The following is a 22,448-nucleotide window of genomic DNA, read 5'->3' on the forward strand; positions in this document are numbered from 1 at the left end:
GTCGAACAAACTGAAAAAACACAATTGGGTTTCATCATTAAATTCTTTTCTTTACTGCATTTGCACATAATTCACTGAACACACGGAAGTCCAGAAGCATCCAATACATAAACTGACCGATGAAAACAAGGTAAAAACAATACGTCTGTAATAAAATACACTTTCATGTTCTTATATGCATAATATAAAAACAATAAAGGAAAATATTTAAATTGCAGTAATTACTATTTACAAAAGGCATTTTCTTTTAAAAGGAACTTTTACAACTTCAGTACCTAAAATAAATCAAACTATATGCAGGTCAGGTGCAGTAGTACAAAAAGGCTTTGATATCAGGAGAGTAAGGTGACAGTTTTACAGCAGGACAGAAAGGCGGGATAAGGCCTGATGAACATTAGGTAGCCTGGAGGAGTTCACCAATGAGGAGCGAGTGCTTTTCCTCCGTTTCATCTCTGGCCGGTCCAGGTTGCCTTCCAACCCAGCTGATATCACGCAGAAGTTCCAAATCATCAAGGTTGATAGGGTGAGGTCATCGCTAACGGAAATAACGAGCCTGTTGACGAGGGCATCTCCCATGCCATGCACATTATGCACTGAACACAGACTTCTATTCGCCAAACCTGTAAGGCAGTGTACTGTACTGTTTATATGTTGGTTGAAATTAAAGATATGTGTAGTTTTGGTTTTCCAAATGTGCAAGGTGTTGTAATTAATGCAGTGCTTACTCTGAATCAACACTACAGGGATACGGAATAAAAGTTTTTCAAATAAAAATAAAGTAACTAAAAAAGTAACTTTAAAAGTAAAGTAACTAAAAAAGTAAAGTAACTTTAAAAGTAACTAAAAAAGTAAAGTAACTAAAAAAGTAACTTTAAAAGTAAAGTAACTAAAAAAGTAACTTTAAAAGTAAAGCAACTAAAAAAGTAACTTTAAAAGTAAAGTAACTAAAAAAGTAACTTTAAAAGTAAAGTAACTAAAAAAGTAACTTTAAAAGTAACTTTAAAAGTAAAGTAACTAAAAAAGTAACTAAAAAAGTAAAGTAACTAAAAAAAGTAACTTTAAAAGTAAAGTAACTAAAAAAGTAACTTTAAAAGTAAAGTAACTAAAAAAGTAAAGTAACTAAAAAAGCAACTTTAAAAATAAAGTAACTTAAGTAAAGTTATGACTTTTCGACATGGTACACTGACTTTTTCATGACTTTTTTCGACATCCTATACTATGCTGTTTATAACTCCGCAGCAACTCCCTTCATCAACATCGATTGTCTTCCTTCAGGATGGAGTCCAATCGCCAAAGACGTTGCACTATTCACATTTGTACAATGTGTAATAAATTATTGTGAAATTCTAATGAAGTCTCTCCTGATTGAATGACTTTTTTGACTGTTTTTCGACTTTAACCCCAGTAGAACAAACTGAAAAAACACAATTGGGTTTCATCATTAAATTCTTTTCTTTACTGCATTTGCACATATTTCACTGAACACACGGAAGTCCAGAAGCATCCAATACATAAACTGACCGATGAAAACAAGGTAAAAACAATACGTCTGTAATAAAATACACTTTCATGTTCTTATATGCATAATATAAAAACAATAAAGGAAAATATTTAAATTGCAGTAATTACTATTTACAAAAGGCATTTTCTTTTAAAAGGAACTTTTACAACTTCAGTACCTAAAATAAATCAAACTATATGCAGGTCAGGTGCAGTAGTACAAAAAGGCTTTGATATCAGGAGAGTAAGGTGACAGTTTTACAGCAGGACAGAAAGGCGGGATAAGGCCTGATGAACATTAGGTAGCCTGGAGGAGTTCACCAATGAGGAGCGAGTGCTTTTCCTCCGTTTCGTCTCTGGCCGGTCCAGGTTGCCTTCCAACCCAGCTGATATCACGCAGAAGTTCCAAATCATCAAGGTTGATAGGGTGAGGTCATCGCTAACGGAAATAACGAGCCTGTTGACGAGGGCATCTCCCATGCCATGCACATTATGCACTGAACACAGACTTCTATTCGCCAAACCTGTAAGGCAGTGTACTGTACTGTTTATATGTTGGTTGAAATTAAAGATATGTGTAGTTTTGGTTTTCCAAATGTGCAAGGTGTTGTAATTAATGCAGTGCTTACTCTGAATAAACACTACAGGGATACGGAATAAAAGTTTTTCAAATAAAAATAAAGTAACTAAAAAAGTAACTTTAAAAGTAAAGTAACTAAAAAAGTAGAGTAACTTTAAAAGTAACTAAAAAAGTAAAGTAACTAAAAAAGTAACTTTAAAAGCAAAGTAACTAAAAAAGTAACTTTAAAAGTAAAGTAACTAAAAAAGTAACTTTAAAAGTAAAGTAACTAAAAAAGTAACTAAAAAAGTAAAGTAACTTTAAAAGTAACTTTAAAAGTAAAGTAACTAAAAAAGTAACTTTAAAAGTAAAGTAACTAAAAAAGTAACTTTAAAAGTAAAGTAACTAAAAAGTAACTTTAAAAGTAAAGTAACTAAAAAAGTAACTTTAAAAGTAAAGTAACTAAAAAAGTAACTTTAAAAGTAAAGTAACTAAAAAAGTAAAGTAACTTTAAAGTAACTAAAAAAGTAAAGTAACTAAAAAAGTACCTTTAAAAGTAAAGTAACTAAAAAAGTAACTTTAAAAGTAAAGTAACTAAAAAAGTAACTTTAAAAGTAAAGTAACTAAAAAAGTAACTTTAAAAGTAAAGTAACTAAAAAAGTAAAGTAACTAAAAAAGCAACTTTAAAAATAAAGTAACTTAAGTAAAGTTATGACTTTTCGACATGGTACACTGACTTTTTCATGACTTTTTTCGACATCCTATACTATGCTGTTTATAACTCCGCAGCAACTCCCTTCATCAACATCGATTGTCTTCCTTCAGGATGGAGTCCAATCGCCAAAGACATTGCACTATTCACATTTGTACAATGTGTAATAAATTATTGTGAAATTCTAATGAAGTCTCTCCTGATTGAATGACTTTTTTGACTGTTTTTCGACTTTAACCCCAGTAGAACAAACTGAAAAAACACAATTGGGTTTCATCATTAAATTCTTTTCTTTACTGCATTTGCACATAACTCACTGAACACATGGAAGTCCAGAAGCATCCAATACATAAACTGACCGATGAAAACAAGGTAAAAACAATACGTCTGTAATAAAATACACTTTCATGTTCTTATATGCATAATATAAAAACAATAAAGGAAAATATTTAAATTGCAGTAATTACTATTTACAAAAGGCATTTTCTTTTAAAAGGAACTTTTACAACTTCAGTACCTAAAATAAATCAAACTATATGCAGGTCAGGTGCAGTAGTACAAAAAGGCTTTGATATCAGGAGAGTAAGGTGACAGTTTTACAGCAGGACAGAAAGGCGGGATAAGGCCTGATGAACATTAGGTAGCCTGGAGGAGTTCACCAATGAGGAGCGAGTGCTTTTCCTCCGTTTCATCTCTGGCCGGTCCAGGTTGCCTTCCAACCCAGCTGATATCACGCAGAAGTTCCAAATCATCAAGGTTGATAGGGTGAGGTCATCGCTAACGGAAATAACGAGCCTGTTGACGAGGGCATCTCCCATGCCATGCACATTATGCACTGAACACAGACTTCTATTCGCCAAACCTGTAAGGCAGTGTACTGTACTGTTTATATGTTGGTTGAAATTAAAGATATGTGTAGTTTTGGTTTTCCAAATGTGCAAGGTGTTGTAATTAATGCAGTGCTTACTCTGAATCAACACTACAGGGATACGGAATAAAAGTTTTTCAAATAAAAATAAAGTAACTAAAAAAGTAACTTTAAAAGTAAAGTAACTAAAAAAGTAAAGTAACTTTAAAAGTAACTAAAAAAGTAAAGTAACTAAAAAAGTAACTTTAAAAGTAAAGTAACTAAAAAAGTAACTTTAAAAGTAAAGTAACTAAAAAAGTAACTTTAAAAGTAAAGTAACTAAAAAAGTAACTTTAAAAGTAAAGTAACTAAAAAAGTAACTTTAAAAGTAACTTTAAAAGTAAAGTAACTAAAAAAGTAACTAAAAAAGTAAAGTAACTAAAAAAAGTAACTTTAAAAGTAAAGTAACTAAAAAAGTAACTTTAAAAGTAAAGTAACTAAAAAAGTAAAGTAACTAAAAAAGCAACTTTAAAAATAAAGTAACTTAAGTAAAGTTATGACTTTTCGACATGGTACACTGACTTTTTCATGACTTTTTTCGACATCCTATACTATGCTGTTTATAACTCCGCAGCAACTCCCTTCATCAACATCGATTGTCTTCCTTCAGGATGGAGTCCAATCGCCAAAGACATTGCACTATTCACATTTGTACAATGTGTAATAAATTATTGTGAAATTCTAATGAAGTCTCTCCTGATTGAATGACTTTTTTGACTGTTTTTCGACTTTAACCCCAGTAGAACAAACTGAAAAAACACAATTGGGTTTCATCATTAAATTCTTTTCTTTACTGCATTTGCACATAATTCACTGAACACACGGAAGTCCAGAAGCATCCAATACATAAACTGACCGATGAAAACAAGGTAAAAACAATACGTCTGTAATAAAATACACTTTCATGTTCTTATATGCATAATATAAAAACAATAAAGGAAAATATTTAAATTGCAGTAATTACTATTTACAAAAGGCATTTTCTTTTAAATGGAACTTTTACAACTTCAGTACCTAAAATAAATCAAACTATATGCAGGTCAGGTGCAGTAGTACAAAAAGGCTTTGATATCAGGAGAGTAAGGTGACAGTTTTACAGCAGGACAGAAAGGCGAGATAAGGCCTGATGAACATTAGGTAGCCTGGAGGAGTTCACCAATGAGGAGCGAGTGCTTTTCCTCCGTTTCGTCTCTGGCCGGTCCAGGTTGCCTTCCAACCCAGCTGATATCACGCAGAAGTTCCAAATCATCAAGGTTGATAGGGTGAGGTCATCGCTAACGGAAATAACGAGCCTGTTGACGAGGGCATCTCCCATGCCATGCACATTATGCACTGAACACAGACTTCTATTCGCCAAACCTGTAAGGCAGTGTACTGTACTGTTTATATGTTGGTTGAAATTAAAGATATGTGTAGTTTTGGTTTTCCAAATGTGCAAGGTGTTGTAATTAATGCAGTGCTTACTCTGAATAAACACTACAGGGATACGGAATAAAAGTTTTTCAAATAAAAATAAAGTAACTAAAAAAGTAACTTTAAAAGTAAAGTAACTAAAAAAGTAAAGTAACTTTAAAAGTAACTAAAAAAGTAAAGTAACTAAAAAAGTAACTTTAAAAGTAAAGTAACTAAAAAAGTAACTTTAAAAGTAAAGTAACTAAAAAAGTAACTTTAAAAGTAAAGTAACTAATAAAGTAACTTTAAAAGTAAAGTAACTTTAAAAGTAACTAATAAAGTAAAGTAACTAAAAAAGTAACTTTAAAAGTAAAGTAACTAAAAAAGTAACTTTAAAAGTAAAGTAACTAAAAAAGTAACTAAAAAAGTAAAGTAACTTTAAAAGTAACTTTAAAAGTAAAGTAACTAAAAAAGTAACTTTAAAAGTAAAGTAACTAAAAAAGTAACTTTAAAAGTAAAGTAACTAAAAAAGTAAAGTAACTAAAAAAGCAACTTTAAAAATAAAGTAACTTAAGTAAAGTTATGACTTTTCGACATGGTACACTGACTTTTTCATGACTTTTTTCGACATCCTATACTATGCTGTTTATAACTCCGCAGCAACTCCCTTCATCAACATCGATTGTCTTCCTTCAGGATGGAGTCCAATCGCCAAAGACATTGCACTATTCACATTTGTACAATGTGTAATAAATTATTGTGAAATTCTAATGAAGTCTCTCCTGATTGAATGACTTTTTTGACTGTTTTTCGACTTTAACCCCAGTAGAACAAACTGAAAAAACACAATTGGGTTTCATCATTAAATTCTTTTCTTTACTGCATTTGCACATAATTCACTGAACACACGGAAGTCCAGAAGCATCCAATACATAAACTGACCGATGAAAACAAGGTAAAAACAATACGTCTGTAATAAAATACACTTTCATGTTCTTATATGCATAATATAAAAACAATAAAGGAAAATATTTAAATTGCAGTAATTACTATTTACAAAAGGCATTTTCTTTTAAAAGGAACTTTTACAACTTCAGTACCTAAAATAAATCAAACTATATGCAGGTCAGGTGCAGTAGTACAAAAAGGCTTTGATATCAGGAGAGTAAGGTGACAGTTTTACAGCAGGACAGAAAGGCGGGATAAGGCCTGATGAACATTAGGTAGCCTGGAGGAGTTCACCAATGAGGAGCGAGTGCTTTTCCTCCGTTTCGTCTCTGGCCGGTCCAGGTTGCCTTCCAACCCAGCTGATATCACGCAGAAGTTCCAAATCATCAAGGTTGATAGGGTGAGGTCATCGCTAACGGAAATAACGAGCCTGTTGACGAGGGCATCTCCCATGCCATGCACATTATGCACTGAACACAGACTTCTATTCGCCAAACCTGTAAGGCAGTGTACTGTACTGTTTATATGTTGGTTGAAATTAAAGATATGTGTAGTTTTGGTTTTCCAAATGTGCAAGGTGTTGTAATTAATGCAGTGCTTACTCTGAATCAACACTACAGGGATACGGAATAAAAGTTTTTCAAATAAAAATAAAGTAACTAAAAAAGTAACTTTAAAAGTAAAGTAACTAAAAAAGTAACTTTAAAAGTAAAGTAACTAAAGAAGTATCTCTAAAAGTAAAGTAACTAAAAAAGTAACTTTAAAAGTAAAGTAACTAAAAAAGTAACTTTAAAAGTAAAGTAACTAAAAAAGTAAAGTAACTTTAAAAGTAACTAAAAAAGTAAAGTAACTAAAAAAGTAACTTTAAAAGTAAAGTAACTAAAAAAGTAACTTTAAAAGTAAAGTAACTAAAAAAGTAACTAAAAAAGTAAAATAACTAAAAAAGTAACTTTAAAAGTAAAGTAACTTTAAAAGTAACTAAAAAAGTAAAGTAACTAAAAAAGTAACTTTAAAAGTAAAGTAACTAAAAAAGTAACTTTAAAAATAAACAACGTCGGTGCTCGGGCCCTAATAAGAGAAAACCATTGAGTTTGCACAATCAGGCATTTGAACCAACAATTACAAAGACACACCACACAAATGAGTATGTCATCCTCTAAAATGACATCATTTGTGTGTAGCCGTAAACATAAAGAGCAACATGTTTTTTTCAGTTCAAAAACGGTTAACCACCAGAAGGTTAGGATCAGATTATTTAGTTCGATAAAGAATATGTTGTGAATTTTGTAAATGATTCAATCTATATTTTTTCAGTAAATCTTGACTGTTGGACTCAACGCTCTGGAGTTATTGGAAAAGTTTGGATCACATGAGTTCTAGCGGTCACCACTGGAATCTAATTGAGCCTTGGCTAAGCCCCGCCCCCCCACTGCTACTCCTTCAAGCTACCACATCAGTGAGCCACCACATCACCTGGCGAATGAGACAGAAGACCATAAAAAAGGATCAACAGTGTTCCTGTAAAGCCGGGTAGATCTTTATTCACTGTTACAATCATTCCAATACATTCAGTGTACCTTCGGTAGCTAGCGTAGCATAGCATTCAACTGATATGCTGACCGTTGACTGAATAAAACTTGGACGTAGTCTCCAAAGCTCCTCCCCCTTCTGATTGTTGGTTGGTTTTGGGAGGATTTGGGTGAATTGACTATTTTAACAAACGTCCGTATCTGATCAGAAATGTGCTATAAATATAATAGAAATGTGTTTGGAAGATTTCCACCGTGTCAAAGGTGGATCACACTGACTGCCTTAAATAAAAAACGCCAACACATGTGTGCTTCAAGTGCTGTTGTGGCTTTTCATTTCTTTTGGCCTCTTCATTTGCAAGCAGCTCCCAGCTGTCATTCAGCTGCCCCCTGCCTCCCCCTGATGACTACGACGACGGGTCCTTCAGGTAAGGCCTTGACCATGTTCCAGGCCTCAAAGCGAGTCATGTCCTGTAGACTGACTCCCTGGACCTGCAGCAGTTCATCTCCGTGCTGCAGACCGCTCTGCTCTGCTGCTCCACCTGAAACACACACACACAGAGACAGGCACACACTGTTGGCCTGGGTGTCTTTACAGTAGTATATGAAAATGTTTAGCCAGGTGAATTTTTATTTTTCATTTGCAATGTTTGTTGTTGTTATACTCATTTCGGCCACCGGAGGATGAAGTGCACTACTACCCCATGTTTTACCTAAAAGCACTCATATTCTCCTCCAGGTGAGTTTGAATCACTTTAGATTCAGACTTAGAAAATGGATTACCAGAATGTTGTTTCTTCATTTGCCTCTCAGGGCTTCTGTAAAATAATGTATTTCTACAGACCTGTTTTCTTTTTTCAGAGGATAAGACTTAATGTCAGAAGTTTACAGTTGTAGTTGCTGCTGCAGACGTGAACTAGTACTCATGTCTGAAGCAGCTTCCATTCCTCAGGCTCCATTCCCAGTTTTGAAAATGATTTCCCCTCCCATATTGAATCCCGTCCTCTCTTCCTTTATGAGGATCAATGTATTGGAATTGTCTCTCCTGTCTGTGACTTCACAGAGCTCTTAGAATTCAACTTTCTGTCCCCTTCAGTAAACAAACAGAAGCACTTTTTAAAACCCCCGATGGCTGAGTAAAGCTGGTCACGTTTGAATGTATGGGGAATGTGTTTATTGTAAATAGAATGAAATCAGATGGCATCATGAGTGTACCTGTAAAGATCCTGTTGATGACTAAAGGTCTGTCTCCATGGATTGAGCCTTTCCCTCCCTCGAGAGTAAAGCCAACTCCTCCGGCTCCTTTCTCCAGCTCCACACTCAGCGGAGCTCCCTGCTCCTCTACTGCGACACAAAACACAACGTACAACCTCAACGTGGAACCTTTTGAGGCCGACGTGAGCCACGGGACTTATTTTCAAACTTTAGGAAGCAAAGTGTTGGGACTCACCTGCGGGGTTGGTCTCTTGGCTCCTGCAGCTTCCTCGCTCTCTTCCTTCCTCCTCTGCTCTCTTGCAGACGACCACCACAGCCTGCTTCAGACAGCGGGCCTGACGCAGAGCCGCGGTGGCGTCAGCGTGCGTGACGCCGCGCAGTGTTTGTCCGTTTATAGACAACACCTCGTCTCCTTTCTCAATGGTGCCCTCCTGAGCTGCCAGGCCGCTGGGAAACACTTTGTGGACCTGGACGAAGACAACGAGAGTCTCACACAGAGATTCAGAGAGCAAGGCTGAAAGTCTTTTTGTGATATGTATTCAACATCAATTTGACAGTTTTCTCAATACCAAAATGCAGTGTAAATACCCTCTTTGAGTTGAGTTTGAGTAAGAAAACTGTTTTTTGAAAGATGTGGTCATTTTGTATAAAAGCAGGGAAAAGTGATCCACCGTTTAGTCCACATAGACTGCTGTTGAGCTGACTGTGCAGAGTTCTCAGTATTAAGAAATGAACTTCCAGCATTCTCATATTTACCAGAAAAGCAATGGTTGAAGGGTAGACCACTTGTGCGGACGGGCCTTTATACACCGGTTCCGGGTTTTGTTGTTTGCATGCGATTATATTTAACAATTACTTAATGTGAACGTTCAATCAATGTCTTTAAATAGTCGATGAAAAAACGTTCACTTTTGAACGTCTTTTCATTGTTGACCATAATCCCTTTTATATGCTCACTGAGTTTATTCCTTCCTTCAGCTTATTGGTTTATTGGTTTATTATGTGTTCTGTGGTTGAGAGCTGGATCTCAGGCTTCTTCCCGATCAGCTGAAAATCTGGAGAATCAGTAAAACCACAATATATTCAATAACTAAAATGATAAAATCACTACTGGTTTTAATTTGCCAAGTTGTTCCTGTGTGGAATTCTCGTTCTAAAACCATTTCAGATCCTAACTCATGCATGAATTGCACGTGTGTGTCCTCGCTATTGGTGCAATCTTGAATGAATGATCACTAATACGAGTATGAGTCGACTGTGGAGAGCAGGGCCGTCCGCCAATCAGAGGTCCGAGGTTCGATCCCCGGCTCCGGCTCTGCTAGTCGCATGCCGATGTGTCCTTGAGCAAAACAAATTGCTCCAGTAGCCGTGCCTACGGTGTGTGAATGTGATAGAATCTGAATTGTAAGTCTGCTGGATGACTGTAATGTGATGAGTCTGTAGAGAGTGCTGCTTACTGTGGCAGCTTTGCTCTCCAGGTCAGACCCTCCAGCGACGCTGAAGCCCAGACCAGCTCCCTCCTCTTTATGCAGAATCACAACATGGATGTCCACCAGTTGCTGAGGAAAAAGAGGCACAGTTACTACTGCAGTGCATTCATTCTTTATTCTTTTTACCACCAAAGCATTGTTCACGTCTACATGGCCAAGGCCACACTGGGTTTAAATATTTCACCACATCTAAACTTTAAATTAAACGTTCTGCCAGTTTGTATAGCTCCTCATAAGGTTCTGTTCCTTAATGACATTCACCTGATGTTACTGTGATTGTATCTTAAATGTAGGCTGCGTCCAATCCAACTGCTATAATCTTGACACGATGTTTACAAGAGCACATTATTAAATCATTAAGCACATTCTCTTGCATGTCATGAGTGGGTTTGTGTGTATATCATTCAATCATATATACTATATGTCACTATTTATTTGTATTTTGTGAGTGTGTGTGTGTGTGTGTATATAAAATATATGATATAAAATATGTTTGACCTGAGTACTTCTATAGTCCTAAATACCATAACACATAATATATGTGATATGTGTGCGATGATGATGTATGTTTAAAAGTGGGGGATTTGTAAGTTCTGTAAGGTTTCTTACCTTCAGCATCTCTTCGTCCAGACCTTGGACTTCCTGTATCATCCTCTGTATTTCTTGTGAGGGGATGGCTGAGATGACAGAGTGAGCACAAGCAGAAGTGGCTGCTGTGACGTCATGACACCCCCCCTCCCCTCGCTCAATGGTACACTCCCTCAGTGTGGCCAAGCTGTGTTCAACATGATCCAAAACACATCAGAGATGAGGATATCAGGTACACACCTCTGATCATTGTGCATGCCAGTAGTGTAGTAATTCAACATCTCTTCTCACGGCTCAACACTTTGTAACTGCTTCTCTGGTAAAACAGGAAGTGATTTTCTTTTTTTTCAACCTGAACCACTTCCGTATGAATACAAAGCAGGTCCTGGATGCCTTCTGGTTGTGAGTCCCTGTTTAAATAATGAAGCACTACATGTCATGTTAACCCAGACCTCTTAGTGTAAGTCTTACCTGACAGAGAACCCTCTGTTGGGGCTGTCCGGGGCGTGCTCAGACGACTGAGGGTTAGTCATATCCACGGCAGACGAGTCCTGCAGGTTTGGGGAGTGAGGATTTCCATGGCAGGGGTACGTGGGTAGAGAGCGCATCAGCGCTTGTGAGACCTAGAACAAAAACAACATAGGATGGAGAAAGATACAATTCAAATCTTATTTTTGTTGTTTTTGCGATCACTTCTATATCAGCAATATTAGCATTAAGCTCATCAAGTATTGAAATGAAGGTAACTGTTCAACTATAAGCCAAACTGTCCACTGTAAACATCCAGAACAGTTTACAGACGGACTAGTTTGTACACGGACGTCTTGGCATCAGTCACATTGTGAGAATTTGACAAATTCTCTAAAACAGCTATCAGTGAATTTGTCTCACATTGAGATCTCGGAAAAAACCAAAGACTTCAAGTGATTGCTCTCACAATTTCCATGTGGGACAGCTCAGTGTACAGGCACACTGGGACTATGAAAATATAGAATCATATTGCAGCATGGCCTGTATGAAAGAAGGGGACGTAGTCTCCGTGACATCACCCATTGTCAAATAAGTCAAATAAATACATACATACATTTAAATTGTCCTTTAAATAAGGACATGACTATAGTTCCTCACGTGACAGATTACCTGGTTACTGAAGGCGAGGATTTTCCCCATACTCTCTCCCTCCAGACCTCCCGGAGGGTTACTGTCTGTGGGGATAACGGCACTCAGTGTTGTGCTCTGCAGTGTTCCTTGGCTCTCTGCTCCATCTTCCTCTGTCCCCTCTGGAGGACTTTCCCCCTCGACCTCATTGGATCTCATAGATGTCGCAGGGGGCAGGACTTTGCACTCTGTGGACCTGGTAAGATCCACTCTTTCCAGCTCAGATTCAGACGGCTTTGTTGGAAAGACATTCCTGTCATCATGGACTTGAGCTGATTGAGAATCATGTGTCCCTGAGTCCAGATCAATGCTGATGGTGTCAGAAAATGGAAGATCTGCGGGGGATTGGATAGAGGCAGGTTCATCATCAGAGGACTTGGCTGGTATTTGACTACAAGCTTCAGAAGAGGAGAAGGTGATAGCAGAGGGTGTAGCAGACACATTTGTGTTGTTTGTCTCCCAAACAGATGCTGACTGGTTTGCCTGGATCTCTTCTGGGATTTCATGTTTGACCTTCCCATGATCTCCATGTGAGGCAAGGTGACTCTTGGACTCCGTCTCCAGAGTAAGAGAGTTGGAAGGGGCCATAGGTCTCCTGTTACCCCCCTTTTCTGGACCCTCTGGGCTGGAAAAATTCTCAAACGAGTGGATCTTTTGTTTAATTGACAGGTTAGCTGCAGAAGAGGCAGATCTGACTCCGAAGCTTCTGTTGAAGCCCACAGCAGACCTCTGCTCTGCGGGTTTCACTTGCTTCTTCTGGTTCTGGTCATCCTGAATTTTCCTCAGACTCTTGCGAAACCAGACAGGCTTGGGTGCCACCGGGGGCCCCAACTTTGCTCCCGAAGGAGTTTCTGATGTGTTTTCGGGGGTCATGTTGGACGGAGGATCTGAAGTTCCATTTGTGGCTGAGCTATTGAGCTTGGACATGTTCTCTTCGTCACTCATGGTGGCAGGCTTGCTGTGGACGTCGATAGGCTGTGTTTTTTCTGCAGCACAGTGGCGGTGACGATGGTGGATCTTGGTCAGCTCTTCGGGGGAGCTGTCTGAAAGGCGAACCCAAGGATCCTGAAGCTGTTCTTGGGCGTGTTGGTCGATACGAGCCTGCTTCCTCAGAGCTGCTCTCTTCGGCTGTGAGCAGAGCACAGTTGATGAATCACCTGTCCACGCAACACAGAGGAAAGTAGAAAAGTCTGAGAGGTAGTTGTGTGTTTCAAACATGTTCATGTCTCAAACTTAGGAATAGATATTACTGTGTATTCACACTGGGAACTACATGATAGTTGTAATAGTCATCATCCAGGCCTCTTCATGCATTCAAATAGATTTATATCAAACTATTAAAAACCAAATTACAACAGATCAGGTTATCATGGAAGTAAAACAATACAATACTAGTATCACTAGTCACCAGCCATGTTTAAGCCCAGACAACTTTGGTCTAACCAAAGCAAGTTATCGTCAACATTGCTGCCAACCGAGTCGGTAGAAATGTTGGCGTTGTACCCTCATGACGTTTCAGAACCAAAAACATGTTTCATAAATATGTTTATTTCAGCCTTGTGTCACGCATGTCGAAACATATAAGATCAAGTGGTTAATGTTGTGAAACGATTGGTTAGGTTTAGAAACACAACTACTTGAATAAGGTTTGAAATAAATTCATAGTCTGTGTTCAAATTCTGATGTAATAACATAATAATATAATTACCATTAATAAATAACAGCCGCTGTTGGCGTAAGCGTAAGAATGTTGCGTAATAGTTCACATTTACTTTTTGGGTTTTACATGTGACGCAGTGTTTGTCTGAACAATCCACCACCACTCCCATCTGCCTGTAGTGGACTTTCTTGCTTTTACTCTGTGTTGTACCACTTATCTTTCAATATCGGTCAATCAATATACTGCATCACCTACTCGCTCGTTGTACTACGCCTTAGTACACCTCATCCTGATACTGCAGCCTGCACCAACTACTACATAGTACAACAACCTACCTCACTTGCTATTACCAAATGCAGAAATGTCCACATTCAATGCATCCATGGTTTGCTGAAACGTACAATGCCTGACGACTGTGCTCTTGCTTCTGCCCATGTTGGGCTCTGTCGTCTGCTTGAATTCTATTTACTGACACATAAGAACTCTGCCTCAAACAGGAAGTGGAACCTCAGTCGTTCTCCACTGAAATACTGATAAACGCAGCACCAAGATCAGCTCGTTCTGAAGTTGCATTCAGGTGCTGAAATGTGAGATAATAGTACTTGTCTCCTACCTGTGTGTAATCTGTCGTTGGTGCGGGCTACAGGTTGAGTGAAATCTTCCTTGATCCCTTCTGACTCTTCTCTTATTCGTTCTCCTTCCTGCTACACAAACAGGAAGTATTGTTTCACAGCAGCTTCTCTTGTATCAACCACAGAGAGGTGCAATAACGTACCCTGCTTCCGCTCAGACATTCATCCACAGAACTGCTACTGCTTTCACACCGTTTGATTGAGTGAGCAACAGTCCCATGAAGTAAAGCAACAAGCGTGATGCATACAGCCAGAGGAGGGGGAGGCCTTGTCCAATGAGACTGGGGGGTTTAGTAAAGGTGGGGTAGTTAGCACAGACCACACTTAACAGTTTTAATGGGGAGTTGTTCCAATGAAAACTGAAGCCTTTGTGCTCTGTGGATTGTCTAGTGTATCAATGGCACCGTTGTTAGAAAGAGATTTCTTTTAACGCCGTACCACAAAATAAATTCCATTCAGCACCATTGTATTGGTGGAATTCAGGAGAGAGATATCTCAGAATCAAATGCATCTAAATGATCAGTTGCCACTAAGGTGAAGAGAGAATATTCAAATTTGATTTGTTTTATTTATTGGTCATGTAGATGATGAAGCAACCATTTTTATAAATGTGATGGACAGCTGCAGATCCCCCTGGAGTAATCCACTTGACACGGCAGAAACACAAAAATAAATGTGAGAGTCGGCAAAGCTGCAACACTGAATGTCAGGAGGCAGAGCTCCGGTGGGCACTTGACATGCACTGCTTTCATGCTGACATGCACACACACACACACACACACACAGACATGTAAAAGGATGCATGAAGAGCACGACTGAAACATGAAATGGGTATTTTTGGGAAGCATATTATATTCTTTGTCTACAAAGCCAGTTGTAGACAGAGATGCACACACACTTGTACTTCACGGCCAAACGTATGTGTACATGTTTACAACATCAACGTGTCATACAACACCAATTAGTTTGAAAATGTTGATAATTTGTTTAGTTGTAGGTTGAAAGAGAGACGACATTGATTACTGTGAACGTATTCCTCCAACGTCATATTATACTGGTCAGCCAAACGTGGTCTACACGAAGAAGCATTAATTGTTTTTTTATAAAATTGCATAAACATGAAACTATATAGACCGTGTGCTGCCAACAAGAAGCTTTCAGGACATCGTACAGGAGCAGTTCTTTACATTAATGTTAAATAAGAGTGTGCTTCAGACCTTATACAACCCAGTTTTAAACTATCACCGTTGAAATTCTGGTTGGTACTCACTGGGAGGCCCAATGTTCTTTTCTGATAGGGTTGTGCAACCATGTGTAATTATGAGCTTTCCACAAAATAGTAAATAATAATATGTTTTTCAAATGGTTTATGACATTTACCCTTTTTAAAGTCCTTGGATCCAATTCATAAACCAATAAAAGGGGAGTATAGCCAGTTTAACACTCACACACTAGGCTGACAGCTTCACGTTTCATTAAATCCTAAAAAGCCAAAGGTGTTCAGCATGCATTCACCACCAAAACACTGGAAGCCACATCACTTAACATACATTCCTTGAGAGTAACCTCCAGATCTTTCTCAAGGCCTTGTACATACTGCTGAAGAACTGCCGGCAGTGGAAGGAGAGCAGTGTGTTACATGTCACTCTTTTCAGAAAAAGCACGACACATTGATGGAAACATGAGTAATATCAGGGGGATCAGTACATTGAGAAAGTAGCAGAATCTCTCAGTGTGGAAGTGAAAAATAAATACTGATGCAGATAGTCTCAGACATCATTTTAAAATCTTGTTGTGGTCACTGAACTGAGATACTGATTGATAAAACAAATGAGCTTTCTGAGCAGCATCTCTCAGACAGAGCAAGCTTGTTACAGCCACAGCCAATGCCCTCATTGTCTCACCCTCTTAGTTTCCTTTACATGTAGAACATTCTAGATTGGTTACCATATGCCCATCCCACTTCCTGATTAGCATCTGAAGGATCCTGATTGGAGCAGCATCTTGTCCAGCTCTCCAATCCAGTAGATGCCAGTTTTATATATTTATGTCTACATATTGGAAAATGATGGAAGGGTGATTGGGATTTGTATTTTCTTCAGATGTGTTTTGTACATCTTGACACTGAAATGGCAAACATTAGAATAACACAAACATCTTGCCATCCGACCTACAACCGACAGATCCAGACGAAGGATCTGGATCTGGATTGGTTTGGGATATTTTCAAATCTAAATATTTAATTTCTCTTTTTCGGTCCCTACCTTTGACAGATGGCTGCACGTGTTGCAATGCCCTCTGATTAACAGCAAAGAAATGGAGCAATGCAACAGCAAGTTGCTAGTTAGCAAAATGGATGAAAACAAGGCAGATGACTGTGTTTTGTCAAATTTCCACAGGGTACCCTCAAAGCAATGCCTGACTAGTCAAGGGACAATTGAAAATGTGTGACATAGTAGATAAGTGTACAATCACAGAAAAATGAAAGCTTTTAAACAATACAATCTTGAAGAGTAAATACTAGCAAATGTGCAAAAAGAACTAAAGTGTAGAGCAGCTGTATTTAGACTGGTGTACCTGGCAGCTGGTGTGTGATGACGACTCCAGTCCTTCTCTAACCGGGGATCCTCTACTGGAGCCACTGGAGTCTCCATTATAACCCTCCTCACTGTTCACATCCTGAGGCAAGCAGTACCGACGTGGAGCAGCACGCACCCTGCAGGTGGACTACAGACACACAGCTCTGTTACAGGCATTAAATATGCAACATGCAGTATCTGGCCATCATTTTCTATTTAAACATTCAGAAATGTAACCATGGTTATTAAAAGAATTTCAAGAAGTAACCGTTTTGACATAATGCTGTGTCATATGTGACGGATTTTTTTTGTGCTGCAGAGATATCACTCAGCAAGGTGCGGCCTATCCTGTCCTGAAATAGGCCACAGTGTGTCACTGTAGCGTCCAGTCTGCTCTCAGTCAAGAGAATGAGGAGGAGAGCTGCCAATAAAACATCCGTGGTCTGAGTGAGTTTTGATAGTTTGTTTAATGGATTAATAGAAAGTGGCTATTGTATGGGGACACTTTGAATTTCCAGGACCAATATTAATGGGTATATATCGACTGACAAGACAATTCATTTGGAATTTGATTGACATGCTACATTTGGTTAATTGAGAAGATAAGTTACCCAAAAAGGTGGGGCTTCCTCATTTATGGCGACACGATTAGCGCCTCTGACTCCTCATAGGTAAAATTAAACGCCCATCTTTTTTGTCCATGAAAGCTAGCTAGCTATCCAGTAACAACTCGGGTAGCCGACCGGTACACTCTAATCAAAGATACAGGGAGGACAGGACGAGTGCTGACTGAAGAATTATGTTAAGTTAAGATATCGGATCGGACATAGACATGAGTTAAGGAATTGCTTCTGCAATAGGAAGATATGATTTCCCTATCTCTGAAACTTACACTAAGCATGGATGGATGGATGCATGAGTGGATGCAAGGATGGATGGATGGATGGATGGATGAATAAGAAGATATGATTTTCCTACTTTTGGAACTTACACTTAGATAAGCAGTTTGGATATTTTTCTGTAATGAGGCCCCAGCCCCCCATGACTGTGATGCATTAATGGATGTGTGCATGCATGCATGCAAGGAAGGATGGATGGATGACTCCATGAGTGGATGGATGACTCCATGAGTGGATGGATGACTCCATGTGTGGATGTGTGGATGGATGCATGGATGCATGGATGGATGGATGGATGGATGCATGGATGCATGGATGGATGGATGGATGCATGGATGCATGGATGGATGGATGGATGGATGGATGCATGGATGCATGGATGGATGCATGGATGGATGGGCTACCTTAAAGCCCCTTGAGGCCAGATCCAGGACCTGCTGACTGGACAGGTTGGCAGCAGCAGAGTTGTACGGGAGGTTATAGTCTTCATCGGGATACACAGGCACTGACAGTCTGTTCTCAGACCATGTCTCTCTCATAGACTACACAACAAGAATGGGACAGGGATAACATGAGAAACACATCATTTCAAAATAGGAGATTACTTGGATTCTGATAGATTTCCCAGAAACAAACGTTCATCTGATCCCAGAAACTTTAATAGGAACCTTCTCAATACATCCTGCCGCACATTTGGTTACCTTGGGTGTGTCTAGGCTGTGGACGCGGGCTGATGGGTTATGTTGTGTGTTGTGAAGGCTGTGTATGGTGAGGCAGTGGTTGTGGTTGGGACCGTTGGTGTTGTCGCTGCAGGAGCGGGTCATTGTCTTCTGTGCTCGTCGAACCGTCAGCTGACTGAAACTCCTCTCCAGATAACGTTCACATCTGTGCCGGCTGTGAGAGCAAGACTCGGGTCTACGCAGCCCTGGGACAAAATAAAAAAAGAAATAAAGTTATTCTGATGAAAACTAGACACCCATTCCTTGAGAAAAATGTGTGTGATGCTGATTAATGTGGCAGTAGACACGTTTTTTGGCTTAAACTTCTCATTCAGAAGTAAATTTCACCATCGGCGTTTCGATTGGTTCCCTTTAAGCCTCGTTTTCACGGTGCAGTTCTGTCTGCCTGCTACGATCTTAGGGAAAATGAAGGATCCAATCACTGCACAAAGGAAGTGCGTCTATTAACCAAAACCGAAAGAAGATAGTGCTTTTGTTTTCCCCTGAAGCTAGCGATAACTATCCCAAGTTACCAAATTATTAATGTGAGTTTTATAGTTACTCTACTCAGTGGAACAACTACAGTAACTGTGGAAAACAAAATGCAGTGTCCTGAGAAGTGCTGCCAACTCTTTTCCAAAGAAGTAGCTAGCAGTAGCTCCAAAAGTTGCTAAAAGTAGCCAGGTGACATCATGTGTTAATTTGCATATTGGTGAAATCATTGCACGCTCATTTGCATAAAGCTTAGTCATTGTCTCCGTACTGTTGGCCGAGGAGACTGAGATTACTGTGAGCACCACTGGGAGTTAAGAACAATAAAATAAAGACTATTTGGATATATATCTTACCTTTTCCCTGATGGTTTGAATAAATTGCAAAATGTCTCGCATTATGATTGAGTTGCATTTTGGGAAGTGTAGGATCCAAAGTTTTCTAAGGATCTAAAATTCACCACATCTCGGTTTCTGCTGGAGACATTTTGACCATTTTGACCATTTTTCAATTTGTCTATGGTCTGTCCCCCTACTTTATGGAAGTTCAACAAAATCAAGTTCAACTTCAGTAAAATGAAAGTTATAGTATAGTATAGTAAGTACAAGCACCCATCTACAAAGTAGTATGCACAATTTGACGTGAATATATCTGTAGCACGTACGTTGTTTTATCAAAAATGTAATCAAATAGCTGCATGAAATTCAGCAAATGTTGATACATGAGCAGTACGTGTAGCATAAACATTTAATTAATCACAGTTGAGCTAAAAAAGGACATGGAAGGAAGCTAACAAGTGTGCAAGGCAACAGGAGTAAGACAACTTGAGTTCAGATAAACATGGGGGGAGCTGACGACCCAGCCATGCCATGGTCCTATGTGACTCTGGAAAATGAATAATAACCAAATACATATTTCACCATCAATGCTCCACTGGCTCTTATCCTTTCTCAGTTTGCTGATTTCCACAGCCTGAGCGATAGCATCATTCAGCTGCTGCTCTGATACCTGCGATACACAGAAGATTGGAATGAATAAGTCAGGTTGATGAAAGGTTTTGGTGCTCGAGGCAACTCACAAACATTTTAAAGGAGACTTATCTTTCAGGTTCATCCTCGAACATGTTTGCATGCTTTCATTTTCTCACACTGTCTGAATGTACCTGTAATTGCCCTCTGTCAGACACCTCTGTTATCTCGCCTGTCTCTTTAAGAGACAACTTCTTTTCCCCCAAACTCATCTTCTCAGGCAGAGAGAGAGAACTGCACATAGGTAGAATGTAGAACACAGATGTCATGTTGACAGTAGTGTCTGGGGATTCTTGGTGTTTTAATGACCTGAGGAGGAGTTTACATTCTACACCACACTTCAGCCTTTGTTTAGACACGCACACTAAATCAATCCGTTCAAATACAAGCTAGTGTTTGTGATAATTAGCAGATGTTACTATGCTAACAGGCTTAAATAAAAATTGAACACTGTACACATGATACCTGCTAAACAACAGCATAGTCATTGTAAGAATATTAGTATGCAGATGTTAGTCTTTAGCTTAAAGCCCTGCTGCTCCCCAGTACAGCTTCACAGAGCTAGCATGGATTTAGATTCAGTGTTGTTTGACACACGCACACACACACACACACACACAGTCAAATTACAATCCATGCTGACAGCACAAGAGGCCTGCAGTGGAAGCCATGAAGCCACATTAACACTGAGGCAGCACAGGCTGGTTAGAGTGACTGAGGTGGATATGCGTTGCATACTTTGGGGTCGGGGTGTCGGCTGATGATGACGTGGACTGGACCTGGTGTGCACTGGCTCAGTACTGTGTAGACGTCATTCAGCACCATGTTGTAGACCACAGTGTCGTCGATCTCCATGATCTCATCCCCACATCTGAAGGAAGGGAGGGAGAGTTCAGGAAAATATATCGAAAGAAACAAAAAAAAGAACACAGAGGAGAGAAAATGAAATGCTGAATGTACTGCAACCAAACTCCCACTGCTAAGAAGAGGAAACATGTTAGCCTATCAATAAAACCTTTTAAATATATGTTGGAAATATAAAATGTAATTCCATTGTAATGGCACAGAACTATTGTGGACACATCATTGAAACCCAAGTGAGGAAAACAGCTTAAAGTGAATGCATGTGCACTTATTAAATGTTTGGTCAATAGAAGGTCTAGTTTTGGATGCGGTGTCTTTGGATTGTCGTTACTAGATAGGTACAGATAGCTCATCTGTCTTTACTATTTCTTGCCATTTGTCTGCAAAGCGCTCTGGAGGATCAGCTCATCATACCACCACACTGGCTCTCCAGTTTTTTTATATCAAAATACAATCAATCTACCTTCATCATCTTTTCTCCCTGTAAAGCTATGTTAATATGAAGTGTGCCTATGTAAGCTAGTACCAAACAATTCCAACCAATACGATCATGACATCCATACATCAATCAATCTGCAACTTTTAGCATCAAGGGTGATGTATGGAGCCACAGTCCTCTGCAGCCCGTATCGCCCTGCATTCTAAACCCGCCCACTTTTTAGCGGCCCAATCAAACGCAAAGGATTTGATTCTTTGCACACCGCACACATTTTCCTTGTCACTGGGAACAGGAGAACTCTTACGGTGTGCGTTACTGACCAGCTTACTGTACACACTTCATTACAGTAGAGACATGTTTGTACTGTAGTAATGAATGCTTACCGCAGTCTACCATCCATGTGAGCCACCGATCCTGGAGAGAGGGTGAGGATGTAGATCCCTGGGCACTCGTCACCAGATGGAACACAGCAGAGTCCAATACCCAGACCAACACCAGCCTCTAGGAAATAATAATGATGAAGTTAGCGCTGTGTAAAGAAAGAAGAAAAAAAAGGTACATTTCTTCTGCACACGCGCTAGACTGTTCCAACATGGGTTCTCTCTGAATGCTAGGAAAGAGTCTAGCCCCTGTAGCCCCCCTCACCCCGTGTCTGACCTTTCTGCAGGATGATCTCCATCATGATGCGGTCTCCGGGCTTGGCAGGCTGACCCGGGACACTCAATGTGTTGCTGCATGCGTTGTTCAGGTAGTTGTAGTCTCCAATGTCAGCACCGGCCCTGGCCATGCCTGTGGTGGAGCTGAGGGAGCGTGACCTGCACAGCTGAGCTACCTGCGACTGACCACACAGGGCCCCCACACGCAGGCTTGTCCTCACCACCACAGTCAGCAGGCCCTTTTTGATTTGCTGCACAAAGACAGTGGATATTTAAAATCAATGCTAAATGCTTGTAGAAATCTTTGCTGGCTGATCTCTGGGCTGATGTCTGGGCCCCTATTAACCCCCTACCAAAAACTGAAAACTCAGTAATTGTATTATTTAAACAGAAAGACATTTTAAACCAAAGTCATAGTTATTAGATAATAACTGTTGATAAATCCTCCAGTGGGACACGTTTGAATAACTGGGCTGTCACTT

At 39.3% G+C, this 22,448-nt stretch overlaps 1 protein-coding gene across 1 annotated transcript in view; it reads right to left on the reverse strand.

Annotated features, from left to right (window-relative positions):
- Positions 1 to 7,539: 7,539 nt before the first annotated feature.
- The window catches only part of il16 (interleukin 16), a gene marked incomplete at its 5' end in the record, with an annotated part of 37,113 nt that continues 22,204 nt past the window's right edge, over positions 7,540 to 22,448 (reverse strand). The window contains 16 exons of the mRNA XM_079160329.1: positions 7,540 to 8,089; positions 8,763 to 8,891; positions 8,998 to 9,229; positions 10,220 to 10,321; positions 10,862 to 11,027; positions 11,312 to 11,463; positions 11,981 to 13,155; positions 14,272 to 14,362; positions 15,841 to 15,897; positions 16,868 to 17,017; positions 18,173 to 18,310; positions 18,470 to 18,693; positions 19,900 to 19,987; positions 20,746 to 20,878; positions 21,694 to 21,811; positions 21,968 to 22,217. Of these exons, the coding sequence (XP_079016455.1) occupies positions 7,923 to 8,089; positions 8,763 to 8,891; positions 8,998 to 9,229; positions 10,220 to 10,321; positions 10,862 to 11,027; positions 11,312 to 11,463; positions 11,981 to 13,155; positions 14,272 to 14,362; positions 15,841 to 15,897; positions 16,868 to 17,017; positions 18,173 to 18,310; positions 18,470 to 18,693; positions 19,900 to 19,987; positions 20,746 to 20,878; positions 21,694 to 21,811; positions 21,968 to 22,217 (3,372 nt within the window). The 3' untranslated portion in view covers positions 7,540 to 7,922. The remainder of the gene's footprint in view (positions 8,090 to 8,762; positions 8,892 to 8,997; positions 9,230 to 10,219; positions 10,322 to 10,861; positions 11,028 to 11,311; positions 11,464 to 11,980; positions 13,156 to 14,271; positions 14,363 to 15,840; positions 15,898 to 16,867; positions 17,018 to 18,172; positions 18,311 to 18,469; positions 18,694 to 19,899; positions 19,988 to 20,745; positions 20,879 to 21,693; positions 21,812 to 21,967; positions 22,218 to 22,448) is intronic.

The sequence above is a fragment of the Pholis gunnellus genome, assembly GCF_910591455.1.
Source record: "Pholis gunnellus genome assembly, chromosome: 1".
Classification (NCBI taxonomy): Eukaryota; Metazoa; Chordata; class Actinopteri; order Perciformes; family Pholidae; genus Pholis; species Pholis gunnellus.